General features: G+C 39.1%; 2 protein-coding genes across 5 annotated transcripts in view; both read right to left on the reverse strand.

Annotated features, from left to right (window-relative positions):
• Nucleotides 1–1,801, reverse strand: LOC111579137 (high affinity immunoglobulin epsilon receptor subunit gamma-like). Of its 3 annotated transcripts, none has more exons than XM_055014242.1 (5): nt 1,603–1,801; nt 1,340–1,431; nt 925–963; nt 447–561; nt 1–306 (listed from the first exon to the last, which is right to left on the reverse strand). In XM_055014242.1, the coding sequence occupies exons 2-5, from the start codon at nt 1,415–1,417 to the stop codon at nt 284–286; spliced, it is 255 nt and encodes an 84-aa protein (XP_054870217.1). In that variant the 5' UTR covers nt 1,418–1,431; nt 1,603–1,801; the 3' UTR covers nt 1–283. The 3 variants fall into 3 exon arrangements, with proteins under 3 accessions (XP_054870217.1, XP_035811348.1, XP_054870216.1); XM_035955455.2 differs by having other exon boundaries at nt 532–561; nt 1,561–1,801; XM_055014241.1 differs by having other exon boundaries at nt 1,561–1,801.
• Nucleotides 1,802–3,463: 1,662 nt separating this feature from the next.
• The window catches only part of LOC111579138 (vang-like protein 2), a 41,242-nt gene continuing 28,104 nt past the window's right edge, over nt 3,464–16,601 (reverse strand). For both annotated transcript variants that reach the window (XM_023286286.3, XM_023286287.3), the window contains exons 2-8: nt 16,207–16,598; nt 15,005–15,128; nt 12,464–13,071; nt 10,245–10,378; nt 9,927–10,062; nt 6,972–7,215; nt 3,464–4,856 (exon numbers count right to left, since the gene is read on the reverse strand). In XM_023286286.3, coding sequence (XP_023142054.1) covers nt 4,596–4,856; nt 6,972–7,215; nt 9,927–10,062; nt 10,245–10,378; nt 12,464–13,071; nt 15,005–15,128; nt 16,207–16,277 — 1,578 coding nt within the window. In that variant the 5' untranslated portion in view covers nt 16,278–16,598 and the 3' untranslated portion in view covers nt 3,464–4,595. The remainder of the gene's footprint in view (nt 4,857–6,971; nt 7,216–9,926; nt 10,063–10,244; nt 10,379–12,463; nt 13,072–15,004; nt 15,129–16,206; nt 16,599–16,601) is intronic.

A 16,601-nucleotide genomic window follows, 5' to 3' on the forward strand; every position in this document is an offset into this window, starting at 1 on the left:
GACATCTGACTGACACAGGCTTTATTAGTAAAACTGTTAAATATTAATTTAGTACTTTCAACATTTCATGTATGCACAACACAAGAGATAGTTTTTTTTTAAAAAAAAGGCTTTTTTTTTTTTTTTTTTTTTTACAAAGAAAAGATAGAAAAATATCTGCCATAAGTCAACACAACATAACACAAAGCTTCTACTGTGTTTTTGTGCTCAGCGTCCTCATTGCACCGGATGTTTTCTGCGTCAGATGATGGGCCTCTTGTCCATTTTGATGGTCTCGTAGGTGTCAGCGCTGTGGGAGGTCAAACCCTGCAGGACACAAAACACACTGAAAATATACCGACGAGCAACAAGACCTGGCATGAGAAGTTCAAGAAAACAATGTGGCGATCATTTCCTGCACTGAGTCTAAGTGTGATTTTGTGACAGCCTAAAAAAAAGTCCTTTACCATCCACTGAGCGAAAAGCTGTCACTTTTTGTCCCTCATGTGCCTTTTTAAAAGTCTTTTTAAGCATTAGAATGAGAAGTCTCACCGCATAGATGCCTCCCTCAGCGGGTTGCTTCTGTGGGATGGAAACAAACACATCATGAAGAGCTCTTGGGCAACTATTATTTCTTAATAGATATCAACATCCTCCTTTAAGTTCCGGAGGACAAACATGAGCAGATGATCTTATCTGGGCTTTTTTAAAAATCGATTTAACATGAAAAAAATTTGCAGCTCAGGGTGTGAAGTAACACTGATGGAAACTATGAGTATGAAATGTAAAAGATAATGTAGGTCGGTGGTCAACTTGAGCTTTCAGGAAATGACAGAATGTGGTTTGCTTTAAAGCAGAACTGCAGCGTTTGACAAGACAAAGATTTCCCTTAAGTCTCTTTAATATGTTTTATTCCCACATATAACACTTATTTTAATTTTTTACCTCAGGGCGGTTTGCAAGCGCGTAGTTGGCCGGTTGCATCTGTGGAAAATAAAGCAGAGAACTCACATAATTGAGTGATTCACATATTATTTATCACAAGGCGTAAATTAGACACAAAGGGGGTAAAAAAGTGATGAAATATTCAAGGAAATATGAAAAGTTTGCTTCTAAAAGTGGGAAATTTTGGAAAAAGGTGACTGACAGCAGAAAGGAACAAGAGTAATTTTTTTGTAATCTAGAAGAATTTATGTATCATTTATGATGAAATTTAAAATTTTTGAGTTTTCAAGCCAAAATATGAAGGAATTGTCATCAAAAGTTGAAAAAAAATGTATTTAATTGTGTTTTTGTCACTTTTTAGATGCTCACACAAGCATAAAAGACACTTTTTAACATTCACCATGGTGCATCTTACCCTCAGTCTGCAGTAGAGGACAGTGAGAATGATGCCGTACAGGATGAGAATCCCGTCCAGGATATAACAAAGGCTCATGTTTCCCAGGAAATCTGTACACACAAAAGTCACATCATCTTCACCGCTGATCATCATCGCCTCAAACAGAATTATTGAGACCTCCAGACGCTGAAGCTTAAACGTTCAGAGCAGGCAACTTAACAGAAACTTTCAATCCTCACCAGCGTATCTAGTCATCAGAGAGATGAGAATGTGCGTTTTACCAAGTGGGCTGAAGATGATACGATCCGCTTTGGTGCTCTTTAGTCGGCGAAAATGTCCTCCGAGGTGAAGCTGCTCAAGCAGGAAGCCGGCCGTCCTCTGTCCGTTTTGAAGCTGTGAAAACCACACGCCTACCGCACTGCCATCCTCCCTTCTCGGCAGTTCCTCTTTAAGCTCTTGAGAAAAACAATCATCTTCTCTTTGCTGTAAAATTGCTCAAACCCACCTACACTGTATTTCAAAGGCAACATTTAGAAGAGGAAGTTTTGAGCAGGAAAACCACAAAATATCAAAATAGATAGAATCAGGAACCACCGTTGGTCTCTTTAAAATAAGTGACGAAGATGCGTACGGAATAAATGGTTTAATAATGGAAAAATACCTAACACACTATACAAGCTACCGTGACCAAAAAGGAAGAAAAATACAACACAAATCTACAAATTCTGTTTTTTTTTTTGTTTTTTTTTACAAGCCACTCCTTTTCCAAAAGTAAAAACATTTGGAATGTTTGCATCATTATAACTTAGGCACCTTAAAAAAATGATAGAAAACAAGTTGATAAAAAAAAGTTTTGGAGCCCAAAATAACTCTATGCATGCATTTTTAGAAAAAAAACATTTTTGATCACTCACATGAAATGCCAGACATGTTGGACCTGGTTTTTTAGATACTTCTTCTCAGAAAGGGCCTTTATTTTCAGTTTTTTTTTTTTTTAACATACTTTATAAAGAAATGTTGTGCTTGTGGCTCAGAAAACTGTACAAACAGAGCAGCTCAGGTCTCAGTATCAGGACCTGCAGAGGGGGAAGTGTGCCGCTCCTCCATGTCTGGAGAATACGGCCGAGTTAAAGGGTCAGCTGGTGGCACACAACGGTGAGAAGCGACAGCTGCAGAGACAATCACACGTCTGGTTTGGGATTCTTGTGATTACAACTGTTAAAAAAAAAAAAAATAAAATAAAAATACAAAGCAGCAGCTCCTAGTTAAACTCCAGCTGCGTGATCAGTGACTGACTTCCTTCTGTGGACACATTTATACCTGGCTTTACACTGGGATCTGCATTTTCTTTAGATTACAGCCCTTTTTTCTGCATTAAATCATTAAACAGCGGTATTGTATCAGTTTTGCACCATCCAATGAAAACCATGTGTGTATGTTTTTAACAATTTCCAGATATTGAAAAACAAAGCTGAAAACAGCATGGTTTCCACAGAAGAGCAAAAATGTGCAAATTAGGGAAGCAGGGATGACGGAAAACTTGCATGTTGGAAAGTGATGCTGCTGTAAACATTCGTATTATTTTTGCTTGACAAAAATAAAATAAAAAATAGCCTCTGAAGGCTAGTTATTTTGTAGATTTTCCACCGAAACATCACTAATGCTGCAATTCATTAATTTCTCTGCAAATGTAAGTACTAAATCCATCTTTTCTTCAATAAAATGTGAGAAAATGGTGAAAAATGTGCCTCCCAGAGTCCAAAACAGCAGCTTAAAATGTCTCATTTTCAATCGTTGAAACATTTAGCAAGAGTTGCTGAATATTTTTCAGTCAATCTAAAAAAGTGATTATTTACCTTATTATTTAGCACATAAGTGTGCAATCTATGGAGTTTATTGCACAACAGAGCAGCTCAAGATGAAGAACAATCGACAAAGCTGAGCAACTCCACTGCTAAAAAAAGAGAAAAAAAAGTCATGAAATGTGGCAGAAACTAAAAGTAACTTTGATTGTTGTTGGGTTGAGAGTCTTTGTACATCAGGCTGCAGATGATCTGCAGTGTTTTTAACATTTAGAAGATTTAAGTGACATTTTAACATGAAAACCTGACAGTTTTTTCCCACCAAATGTTTAACAAACTATACAGATTGCATTAGCTCTTTATTTCTCATATTGTCGAGCCTCATTAGAAGACCAAAATTAACAACCGAACAAATTTTTTTTCACCCGTTTTGCTCTGATTTAAGAGATTAATGTATGTTATACTCCAAATACTATAGGAAAGTGAACCACTGAGCTGCACTGTCATACTAACCGACGTGCTTTTATTACTGCAAACACACTAGCTTATTCTGGCTCAAACCCACAAACACCATCCTGCTGCCTGATATACTTGCATTTTAACAGTCACCAGCTATAAAATGCACTTCTTGCTCATGTTTGAGTTCTTGAGCCTCTTTAAAAACAAAATAATGCAAATATGAGCTGCAGGTGTCGTCTTGTTGCCGGATTTGGCTCAAATTTGATCACCTTTATCCAAGTAAAATACCGATTACACGTAAATACCAGGTGAAATGTGTTTTTTTTTTTTAAAGTCTTCCTGCTAAAACTGTGACACCAAGAGTATAAAATACCAGTGTGAAATAATTAAAGCTGCACATTTAAACAATTATACAGAGTTTGGAGTAGCAACAAGTAAGGAATGTACTTCCATTTTTCTTAAGTCACATTAAAAAAACAAGACATTTTGGCTCTTTAGGCCGCAGAAAAGCAGCATGTTAACTCGCTGCACGTAATGCTACATTCTGTAAGTTACAAAAACGATAAAAAAGAAAAGTCGCTCTCCCTGATGTAAAAACCAATCAAACACAGCGACAGAAGGCAGCGGTACACCATGAGAGCCGAGCTCCAGTTGTTTTTTTAAGACAAGAGAAAGACGAAGCGACAGATGGGATGTAATCCCCTCCTCTGGTGTTGGCGTGGTGAGTCAGCACAGTAAAGTAGTCCAGAGGTTACAGCAGAAGAGGAAAAAGGAGAAAAAAGCCCCCTTCAGATAAAACACAACAAACTTTACAGAATGTTGCAAAGGCTAAACACAGATTTTTTTTTAAAGGGCAAGGCATCCATTTGTTTCCAGGGTTTGGACAATCATCGAGCTGATCACAGTTTGATATCAGAGCATCTGTGATGACGAGGAGACGGCGTCACATCCTCCAACGGTGTTATTGTCACAGAGAGAGGGAAGTGATTGGACGAGAACGGAAGCGCCTTCATTCACACCGACGTCTCCGACTGCAGTCGCATCACGAACTTGTGGCTCTTGGGGTCGATGAACTCCTCGCCGAGCCGCAGGAAGGGCAGGGGCGTCACTGTGACGACCAGCGAGAAGTCCAGCCGGCGCAGGGAGAAGACGAGACCCTGGCGGAGCGCCGACGTCACCGGCTCCTCGCTCACCAGAGTCCACTGGCGCCCCCTGCCACTCTGCTGCTGGTACTGCATGGTGGGTCCAGGGCCCAGGTACCGCTCCAGGAACGCCTGACAGGAAACGGGACGGAGGTTTACTATTACAGCCGCCTCTAAAAACTGGAAGCAATAAGGTTTGTGTTGGTTGAAATAATCTAAATATAATATTTAATATTTTTCCACGTTGTTTGCGCCGTTCGCCACTGTATTTTATTCATTTACATATATTTTTGTGTTCTTAACTACTTTGTAAAGCGTCTGAGTGTGTCGAAAATTGCAACATATTATTATATTATCACTATAAAAATTATTAATTTTGTAAGGTATTATAGCTTTAGAAAAAAGAAACATAAACCCCCTGAACTTTAAACAGATTCAGTTCATGATGACACAAAGCAGATTTCTCTCAAATTAAAAACTCCAAACAAAATTTTTGATTTGAAACGGTCAAAATACTTGCCAATTAATACTCTGTGGATCCAATAAGAATAAGCTAATTAACTAATCATTTTAGCCATACATTACTCTTAATTTTTAGGGATTGCAAAGTGTCCAATAATACCAATGAACAAAGCCCAGACTTGGAATAATAGTTAGTTTTCGCAGAATATAACACTTTTCCAGGTGACTGAAGTTAAACCTCTGAACTCCGAACAGTTTCTGGGCTTTTTCTGCTCCTGTCACATTTTTGCTCACTGTGGGCTCATTTTTCTCTGCAATATAAAGTCCTGCATCTCTGTGGAAACAGAACAAACATGGATAGAAGTACAGAGAACTCAAATATATCTTTTATGCAGTATAACAAAAACTATAACACCATAAATCATTAAAAAGAAAAAAATGAAACTTAAATTTCTTTGAGTATTTGATTTATGTAAATTGAAAAAAACTGGAATCAACAAGTATTACATTTTTCCCGGTGCCCAAAGGTGTTACCAACACCGAAAAAATGTGACTTCATATACTAGAGATATTTTACTGCTTATACCTTTTATTTGTTTTCATGCTTGTCTCCTGTCTGCTCTTTGTAAACACTGCCTGTAGTCCAACCGAAAAAATATTAGAATTTTTAGTTTTTCACAGAATCTTGGTTTCTTTTTGGCCAAATTGGAAATGTGACATGTAGAATGGAGTGATTTTGATGAAATGGTAAGATTTTAAGCTTAGATTTGGTTAATTTTCCCAAAGGAGTGTTAGATAACAGATGAGTAGTTCAAGGACTGTCGAAAACCCAAAGATCAGTAGATTTTTTTCTGTTTTTACAGTCTCTGGTTTTGATAAATCATGTAATTTTGTAGATTTATAAAATGTCTTTCAAATTCACCAATAGGTTTTAGGGTTCAGAGGCTTAAGAGCAAAATACAAATTTCTGTGTTCAAACAGGTAGATATAACTGGACAAGCAGATATTTATAACATATTTTAAGAAAAAAAAACACACTGCGATCATTATAGTGAACCATTAAACTCAATTTAATCTTGAAGGGTTAATGTTTAAAAGCTGCTTACATGTTAATACATGGATAATAATTTAAAATTAAATTGGTGGCTACATAAATACTTTGACACTTCAGCTACGTTTTGTTGATAATCCACATTTTTCTAAAAAGCAAAACATTTAAATACAGAAATTTTACTTGTCACACTGTAGCATTGATACCTGAGCTCTTTGTCCATCACTTTAAAAACATTATACAAATTTGTTTCATCAAAAATATGAGAAAATGTCTGTTTTCTGTGTCCTGGGGAGATTTGATAACAGCTAAGATAAATAAACTTAAAAAGATCACCACCTATAGATATAAATGTAAATTATTTTAACCATAAGCACTTCAGAGTTACTGTAGTACACAATGCCATGTGTGTAAATGTTTAGTGCTACTAATCTGAAGGTTTAACTGTATGTACTTCATTGTCACAAATACAAAAAAAGAGTCCACTGTGACCCAAATCATCCAGACATGCAAAGAAAATCTGAACTAGATAATAAAATGAATGCAAAAACCATTTCCCCCCCACATATTTTTCTATATTACAGATTTCATTCTAGTCATTTCTAGACTCATGTAAATATGATTCTGGAATAGAAACTTTTTAAAATTTCCTTTTATTGCTGTGTTTATCCTAAAAACAGTCACATTTTAACTATTAATACTTGGTTTATTGTTAGTGGGTAGGTTGAGCTCACCTTGGGCGTCATGTTGTGTGTGATGCAGAACTGCAGGTGTGTGAGGATGCTCTCCATGCTGTGGAAGGCCTGTTGTCTGGTGGTCCTCAGGTACTTCTGCATGGCCCGGGCCATTGGGGCGAAGATGGCCTGAGCCGCCTCCCGAGGATCCATCACCTCTCTGGGGTGTTTGGGAGACGAAGCCGCCTCATCCTCGTGGAGACGCTTGATGTGCGTGAAAGCTTCTTCCACCGCCACAACCAGCCTAGAGAGAGACGAACAGACAGAATAGCAGCAATAGATAGCCACAAAAGGTAATAAAGATTGAAACTTCTGACCTCAAAAACAAAAATCTTAGTTTGCTTTTTTAATATGGATTCATTTTTGGTATGTAAACTATCTATGATCTGGAGGAATTTTTAAGAGGTGATATTTTTGTTGGATTTTTATACCTTTTATTTTATGTGGCAGTAGAGAGAGAGACAGAAATTGTAGAAATTAAGACCAATTAATGCCTTCCATGTCCCTGTGAAGCTCCGGTAAAATACTATCTTTGCACATTTGTGCAAAGATAGTATGAGGAAAACATGAGAATAGTTCTGTTTTCTGCTTCCAGGATTATTTTTCTGACACTCATACAGTCATTGCTGCAGATTTAACAACACCAAAGCTTAATACAACTTAAAAGTGTCACTACCTGTAGATTTAAATGTAAATGATTTAACCACGGGCTGCACAGTGGCGTAGTGGTTAGCACTTTCGCCTTGCAGCAAGAAGGTCCCTGGTTCGCGTCCCGGCTTTCCCGGGATCTTTCTGCATGGAGTTTGCGTGTTCTCCCTGTGCATGCGTGGGTTCTCTCCGGGTACTCCGGCTTCCTCCCACAGTCCAAAAATATGCTGAGGTTAATTGATTACTCTAAATTGCCCATAGGTGTGAATGTGAGAGTGCTTGTTTGTCTTTGTATGTAGCCCTGCGACAGACTGGCGACCTGTCTAGGGTGTCCCCTGCCTTCGCCCAAGTCAGCTGGGATAGGCTCCAGCCCCCCCCCCCGCGACCCTAGTGAGGATTAAGCGGTGTATAGATAATGGATGGATGGATGATTTAACCACAAATACTTCAGAGAGACTGTAGTACACAAAGCAATGTTTAGAAACTTTAAGATTAACTTTATGCACTTTAGTGCAACAAAGATGTTAGAAATGGGTCCACAAGGGTAATCATGATTTAAATTTCATCATCCATTCAAATCCTGCATGCAGCCCATATGACTATTTGGACTCTGCACTACAACTATGCAGAGTGGACACACACCAGGAAAATAAATGGTGATAAAAACAAATTCTTATTGTGAGAAAATTCTCTTCTTCCCCACCTTTGTAAATTTATCATTACAAGAGTTGTAACTGAAGCAGTTGTTGCAGGACTTTGGAGATGGTTTGATTTGTTCCAAGCACATTCTCTTTCGTACATTTCTGTATAATCTTAAAAAAAATACTGTCACACTCTTGTGCCTGCCCGCCCGCCTGCCTCATTACTCGAAAACGGACTAACGAATTTGGATGAAATTTTCAGGGAAGGTCAGAAATGACACAAGGACCATTTGATTAGATTTTGGCAGTGATACATCAGCTGCCTGCTGATGATCACATGGTTGCGATCCTACTACAAATCCACCATTTTGGACTTATCAGGACTTATCCACTGGAAATGATACAAGGAACAACTGATTAAATTGTGGGGGTGTTTCTGAGTCCCATCAATTCCCGCTACCCGCTACATATTTAGGTCACACGATTCAGTATCCGTACACATGCATAACACACGCTTGTGCTCAGTGGCCACATTCTATCATTTCTTATCAGCAATAACTAATAAACAAATGCTGCATTTCTTTAAAAAAAAAAAAAAAGCTACGTTTCTGACAATGCTGTATGGGGGAATGAACAGCCTTGGCAGAGTACTGCGCTCTTTGAGCGCTTTTCTAGTATTTTACATTTTTTTAAATCTTATTTCAGATATACCCTAATTTTCTGTGCTGTGTTGTTTACCCCTTTATTGAATATCCACACTGCTGTATTAATAATTTCCCCCCAGGGATTAATAAAGTCATCTAAGTCTAAGTAGCTACGTGCCTTCTTCTAACAATGGTACCCAAACACAACAGGAAGTTGTAAATTCTCCAGATATCCTGTGCTAACTTCAGCCACTGTATTCGACACACTGAAATAATCACACTGATGAAGCGCCTCATCCTGATCTGATAACTAGCAGCTTTAACCTATAAAACAGTGCAAAGTCACAGCTGCCATTCCAGAAACATCCAGAGAGCCTCGAGTGTTTTTCTGTCTCCAATATAATTGGAAATTCAGCCATATGCATAGTAGACTGTACCTGTTATTGTGTAAATAAAACTCATCTGTCGTGTGGAAACTATGAATTTGGGAAAAAGCGATAGAAGAGCTCTATGGCCGGGACTGAAACCAGGAACTAGTTGCTACAAACATTCACTTATCAGGTCGCCACAGAAGTGAGTTTTTAAATGGTTTTATTCTATATATTTATTATTTTATTGACTCAAAATGTGTCATGTGTGTGTTGGTATTTTGATGTTTAGCTGATTGCTGATATGGCAGTTTAATAAAAGACTGAACTAAACAGTTTATGGGCAGAAATGCTTTGATATTTGAATCCAAAAAGAAAATTTTCACGCTGTCTGTCACCGCTACGTCTCAGTGTGTCGCGCGATTTACATTTAGCAAGTAACTGAAATGAATGAAGGAACAAAGACAAATTCAGTTTCTGCTAGAACAAAAATATTTGTGACATCAAGGTCTGACTTTAGGCATCAGATTCAGCCCTATTTTGATCTGAGATTTCCCTCATTCAGATAGGATTATCTATTGTCTGCATGTCTCTCTCTGCACAGGTTTTATTTGCAGCTTTAAACACAAAGTGAGTCTGCAGATTGTCTCTGACCTGGCCTTGCGTTTGCGGATCCTGCGGTCCATCTCGGCCTCCTCGTAGTAGTACTCATTGTGGGAGTTGTCTCTCCTCCTGGCAGCGGCTGCTATCATGGCCCTGGACTGGCCTGTGGAGTTGTTGGTGGTGCTTTCTACAAGACATCACATGCAGGAGGAGGATTAGCAGGTTGCATTTCAGGTATTTATCCCACATTCAAGTGAGAGCAGGAGGAGGATGTTTACTTTTGATCTCTCACAGGCAGTGTCCAGGTGTGTAAAACTGAGTCAAATCTTACGTAAAAAGACGAAGCTGTGGATTAAAGGCTGTATTTACCATCCAGGGAGTAAACCTTGAAGCCAGTCATCTTCTTGGACAGGATGGACTTGGGCAGGTTGAGCAGCGCAGGATTGTAGACGGTAAAGTCGCTGTAATAACGGTCCAACACCCAGACGGCCGCCCGCTGGATACTGAAACACAGAGTCAGTAAGCAGACGTCAAACACCAGCTGCTGACTGTAGACAGACACACTGCAGACAATAAACACATAAATACAAAACATGTATCATAGCAGCAATTTCACATTTATGCAACTGTAAAATCAACATATTTATCTATCTGTAGAATAACATCACACTTCAAAGTGTCATTAAGGTATAAAGATTGATACGTGGACATTTAGAAAGTTACATCATGCAAAAACTCTTATTATTTTCAAAATTTCAGGTCTCTACATCTAAAATATGTCGGTATTTGCTCAGATTTTTGTGAATTCTTAAGAACTGAAGTAGTTTTTAAAAAAACGAATTCAGTGATTAATCTTAAAAGTAAGAAGGATTAAATTTGTGAACACTGAGTTATGGTTTCATCAAAACTGGACCAAACAGTACTAAAAATAATTCACTGCAGCAGAAAAATGGAGTTTGGACAGCTCTAGGTAAGATATTAGCAGAAGAAATTATCTTTGGCCTAAAAAATTTCTTGTATTTGTCTGAAATCTTCTCAAATTTCAACTGTATGATGCTGTAAAGTTGTCAAAGCAACACTTATATTGAACTTGTTGCACATTCTGGATATGATTTAGGTATAACTGGCATAAACTGTCCTAAAGAAAGGTACACCAAATAGACAAAAACAGAGAAATGAATTGGAACTAAATAACTGTTCTGCCATCAAATCATGCTGTAGTTACACACATGCATATATAGCACACCACCCTTTCTGATACAGACAAAAACATAGTACCGTGACACACTGGAATTTACTTTTGCAAACTGTCTGATGGAACGATGAGAAATGACCCCTACATGCCTTCATAGAAACAGCTGTTTACAAAAAAAAACTGTTTTCCTATGAATAGGAATCTTTTGCTATTCAATAAAAGAAGCCACATTTGTTACTCCGCCAAGGAGGTGGAGCCTTGGCGGAGTTATGTAACAGTCGGCGTACGTTTGTCCGTCTGTCTGTTCGCAACATTACTCAAAATAGACAAACGGATTTGGATGAAATTTTCAGGGAAGGTCAGAAATGACACAAGGACCATTTGATTAGATTTTAGCAGTGATGCGGCTTATAGTGTGGATCCACGGATTTGTTAAAGATTTCTATATCATTGTGAGATAGCGGCATGGCTTCACTGTAACTATGACAACAAGTAAACTCTACGTCAGCCACCTGCTGATGATCACATGGTTGTGATCCTACTAATAATCCACCATTGCGGACATATCGTGACATATCCATCAGAAATGATACAAGGAGCAATTGATTAAATTGTGGGGATGTTTCCAAGTCCCATCAGTTTCCGCTACCCGCTATTTAGGTCACACGATTCAGTATCTGTACATAACATACACATGCATAACACACACCTGTGCTCAGCGCAAGGTCATTTTGTTTGTGGGTACATCTATATTAAATGGCCACATTCTATTGTGCCATGATTTCTGCCGCAAATTTTTTCAAGATTTCATCCATTAGAAATGATACAAAGACTGAGCCTTGGCGGAGTACTGCACTCTCTGAGCGCTTTCTTGTTGTTAAATGTTGTCCAAACAGAGGCAGTATTAAAATTGCAATTCCAAGAAAAAAATTAAGGTTGAATTGTGCACATTTTCTTTTCCATTTGGATTTGTGGGGCTGCATAGTGGCTCGGTGGTTAGCACCGTTGCATTGCAGCTAGAAGATGCCCGGCCTGGGATCTTTCTGCATGGAGTTTGCATGCTGTCCCTGTGCATGCATGGGTTTTCTTCAGGTACTCCGGCTTCCTCCCACAGTCCAAAAACATGCTGAGGTTAATTGATCATTCTGAATTGTCCGTAGGTGTGAATGTGAGTGTGACTGTTTGTCTCAATATGTAGCCCTGTGATAGACTGGTGACCTGTCCAGTGCATCCCCTGCCTTCACCCTAAGTCAGCTGGGATAGACTCCAGCTCCCCGCAACCCTAATGAGTATTAAACAGTGTATAGATAATGGATGGATGGATGGATGGATGAAACAGTGAATCTCACGTGTAATGACAATAGAAGTGTTTAGTGCTGAGGTTATCACAAACCTGAGGTGTCCCATGTTGTAGAATTTGCTGGCCCCGTCGGTGCTCCGGACCACCTTGAGGCAGAAGGCTGGCTGCATGTGTCGGACCTCCAGCAGCACCAGCGCCAGGTACTGGATGAAGAGCAGAGCGTCCACCAGCGAGGCAGCATATTCCACGATGCCACGGTAGTCCCTCTCCCGGGGCTCCAGCACCCGAACGCCATAGAACAACCAGTAGGACGCCACGAACAGGAACACCAGTACCATCAGCAGGCAGCGGAAGACAAAGAAGCGGGGCAGGGTGGCTCTGGGCGACCGAAGGAACAAGGCCCAGGAGGAGATGAGCAGCACCAGCAACTTGAAGGCCAGCGAGACGTAGAGACCTTCGCAGGGTGTCCCGCAGGGCTCCAAAGCATCGCGCCACAACACTTGAGGGAGGATGAGGAAGGCCAGTGGGGTGACAATGGCGAAGAAGCTCAGGCAGCCGCCCAGTGCCGGTCCTACGAAACGCTTGCACTCCAGCGGCGTCGACTCCTCCAAATCTTTGGTGACTCGGGTCAGGTCCTCATTGGAGATGCTGTGCTCCGAGGTGCCGGTGATGACAGTGGTGGTTTCTCCCCAGTTATCATCCTGCAGGACAAAGAGGAAGAAACTAAGATGTGTGTTTAGGGTTCATTTTCACCACCTATATAAAATCTGCTAAATACTCAAGAGTTTTAATTTGAAATGCAATAAAACTGTTGAAGAAATATATTTTTATCTGACTGTATTTGCAGATTTCACCGACATACACTTCTCAATGACAGTCTAAACACTAATCCAACAAAACTTCTGGGATCTGTCCACTTAGAAAGTGTAAGTGATTCTGAATTTTGATTTTCATTGTCCTTTCATATGTCATTTTGTTTTCAATAAATCACACGGTGTATATAAGTGATTGAAGTGTTCCCTTACATTTTTTGAGCAGTGTATGTTTGGTCATTTTACTCACTAGCTGTTAAGTAGATCTGATTAGCGCTGATTTGTTTTATCCAAAGAAATTAGTGAGAATCATGTAAAACTGAATAGTTACTGGTTCCAGCTTTTTAGATGTAAAGACTTGCAGCTTTCCTACTTGCACATATTCAGTGCTTTCGGATATTTCAAGTATTTTCAAGCAATTTAAAGGTGTCACTTTGGCCTTGTGCAAAAAATGCTAACAATTTTTCACAATATTGGATCATTCCATCTCAAATCCTTACATTTTTTTGAACAATTTTTGGTATACTAGCTCAGATTTGCCTGAATTTTTCACAGCATAGAATATGGATATTCATAAAGATATCCTTTTTTTTTTTTTTTTAAATTTGCCCATTGACTCACTTTCAGTACATGTTTTCGCTCATTAAAATTTGAAGCTCTGTTTGAAGGACAATATGTCAGGAACTACTAAAGATAAAAGCCTGAAATTTTCACATTTGTTTCTCATTATGCCAAAGATTTACAATCTGAAATATTGAACAGTTAGGTCACATAGTCTCTGATTTTGGGTGAGTTTAAACACACACAAAAAATTTAAGCGGTCACCAAAGTCTCGTCTTTGAGCACACATTAACAAAAATATGATAGCAGTGAATTTTTAATAAAATGTTATCAAAGAAAGTACTTGATCAATTAAATCAATCAAAAATGTCCCTGATTTTGATTTAAATCTTAACTGTTACTGAGAAAAAAAGTTTGAAACAAATCAGAGATGGTCGAGCAGAAGGTCCCTGATGATCTGAGTTGGAAAAACCCCATCTTTAATTTTCATAAGGCAATGAAACAGTAAGCAATTAATTAAATAAAACTGCAAGAATTTATTCTACATCAGGACAAAAGCTTAAGATGTTTCTATTAAGGCTAAAGCAAATCCAGCGAAATAATGTCAGACATTTTAATCCTTCTCAAGTCGGTCATAATTCCTGGAAAGTTAAAATTAGAAGTTATGAAAGGAATCAGGGCGTCAGCATCTTTGCTTCAGGAGGGGCGATGGGTTAGTTAAGCTTAATACAAAATGCCTCTTAACTATTTAAAGAAAGTCTCATGTCAGAACAAATATGTTTCCTTAGGTGCCCCGATGAAAACAGCCTCTGCACTTAAAATAATGCGTCATTTATGTGAACGTCAACACCTGCTGAAAATGACTGACAGCTCAAACAAAACACACGTAAGATGCAGAAAAAGTGAAAAGAAACAATTTTTACAGGATTTTCTACAAACATGCTAAACAAATACACTTAAAAGGGCCAACATAAAATCAAAATATTTCATTTTGATATGAAGAAAAAGAGCAGAGAGGGCACAAATCCAGCATCCAGCTATTTCAAGTGAGCAAGTGATGCATTTATTCTTCCAAAAACAAACAGAATATTTTAACAAAGATATCCTCAGTGTGTTTTGAGCCTGCAAACGCCGCACGTATAGATATAAAATGACACGATCTGTATGCAGAGTTAACACTTAACCAATGTAAATGCAACTAATGCAGGTCAAAGATGAATAAATATTCATTTAAAATAGAAAAATAAACAGTGTAGCTGACCCTGTCATCTCCACGGGTCGACTCTGCATCCAGCAGCGGCTCTCCAGGAGTTTGTATAGTTACTGATTTGTCTCCACGACTGCTGCTATCTCGGCTCTTGGAGCGATGACGGTCCCTCCGATCCCTGAAAAACAACAAAATTATAGAGTTACTGGAAGAGAAGTAAGGCTTTCTTTCATATGCTTCCTCTGTGATGACATTTTGGTGTTTGGAAACTGTTAAAATGGTAGATATTCAGCTGTCAGTGCTGTTATTTATTAAGTCATGAACATAAGAGTGCTCGGCCCACATGGATTCATGGTGGAGAAACATTGCCATCTCATTGCATTACTCAATATTCAACAGTATATTCACCAGTTAAATTACATTTTCAAAGCTCAAAGTTGTTTTTCCTCTAATTTAAACCAAACTGATCCAACAGTCACCAACTGATTTGACAAATTTCCTAATTTCTTCTTAATTTTAGCTTAAATCAAGTATTTGCAGACTGATTTTATTTAGAAACAGTCCTTGCAAATATCAAAAACTTATTTAAGACACTTAAACAGTTGGATAAGATCTGAGTTTACCAGATTATGTCATTAAAGCATGTCAAGAAAGACAGAAGAGCTTGCATTCAACTCAACTGTGCAATAAACAAATAATCCTGGCCCACCAGGACCCATACACCACAACTCTCATGTATGCTCCTTATTATTAGCTCTATTTTCACATTGTACCTTTTTTGTACTTTTAATACTCCATTTTATTGTAAATACCAGCAATTTCTGGCACCTTTTTGTAAATACCAAGTATTTTTGCAACTTTTTTGTAAATACCAGCCTTCTGTTGGCACCATTTTCTATTTCTTCTTCTGTCTATCCATCTATATGCAGTACATGCAGTGAAATGCAAAATGACTGTTCCACAAGGCTGTGCAAGACCCCTTAGACATGATAGAAAACATTTCTTAGAGACAGAAAAAGTAATAAATAATATGTAGTAGGGAGAGTGTTAAACTAAAGTGGTGTACATTGTATAAGAGCTGCAGTCGTGTATTTATCTAAATGTTATATTCATGTCTACACTGAGATGTCAGACAACATAGTTCAGGATGTAGTTCACACAGACTCAGACACAGCAGACAGAAACATATGCAGCAGCTGCTCATGATCATGAGGGATTCTTGGCTTGATGTTAAAACGACGTCTGGTTTCACCTACCTGTGCTTGCGGGAGCTTCTGGAGTGGGACGACTTGTATGAGTAACCCGAGTACTGCGACTCGTTGTCCATGTCTCGGGGCAGCGGTGGGCGGGCTTTACGGGCCCCACCTCCTCCTCCTCCCCCCGTGCCGCACTGCTCGCCGACTCCGCCCAGCTGGCTCTTGCGCTCGGAGATGGACTTGGTGGACAGAGTCAGGGGCAGCTTGAGCAGGTCAACCTTACTCCTGAGGGAATCTATCTTGGAGGCCGATGAGGAGGGAGGCAGGAGAAGGAAGGTGGGGGAGACAGCAGGGAGAGGCTATGAAGAGGAGGAGGAGATGAGGAGGAAGAGGGGTGAGGGAGGATGATGGGTAGGAGAGTCGCAACAGGGAAGAGCTGACGTGGATGAAATCTA

This window comes from Amphiprion ocellaris, chromosome 10 (genome assembly GCF_022539595.1).
Source record: "Amphiprion ocellaris isolate individual 3 ecotype Okinawa chromosome 10, ASM2253959v1, whole genome shotgun sequence".
Classification (NCBI taxonomy): domain Eukaryota; kingdom Metazoa; phylum Chordata; class Actinopteri; family Pomacentridae; genus Amphiprion; species Amphiprion ocellaris.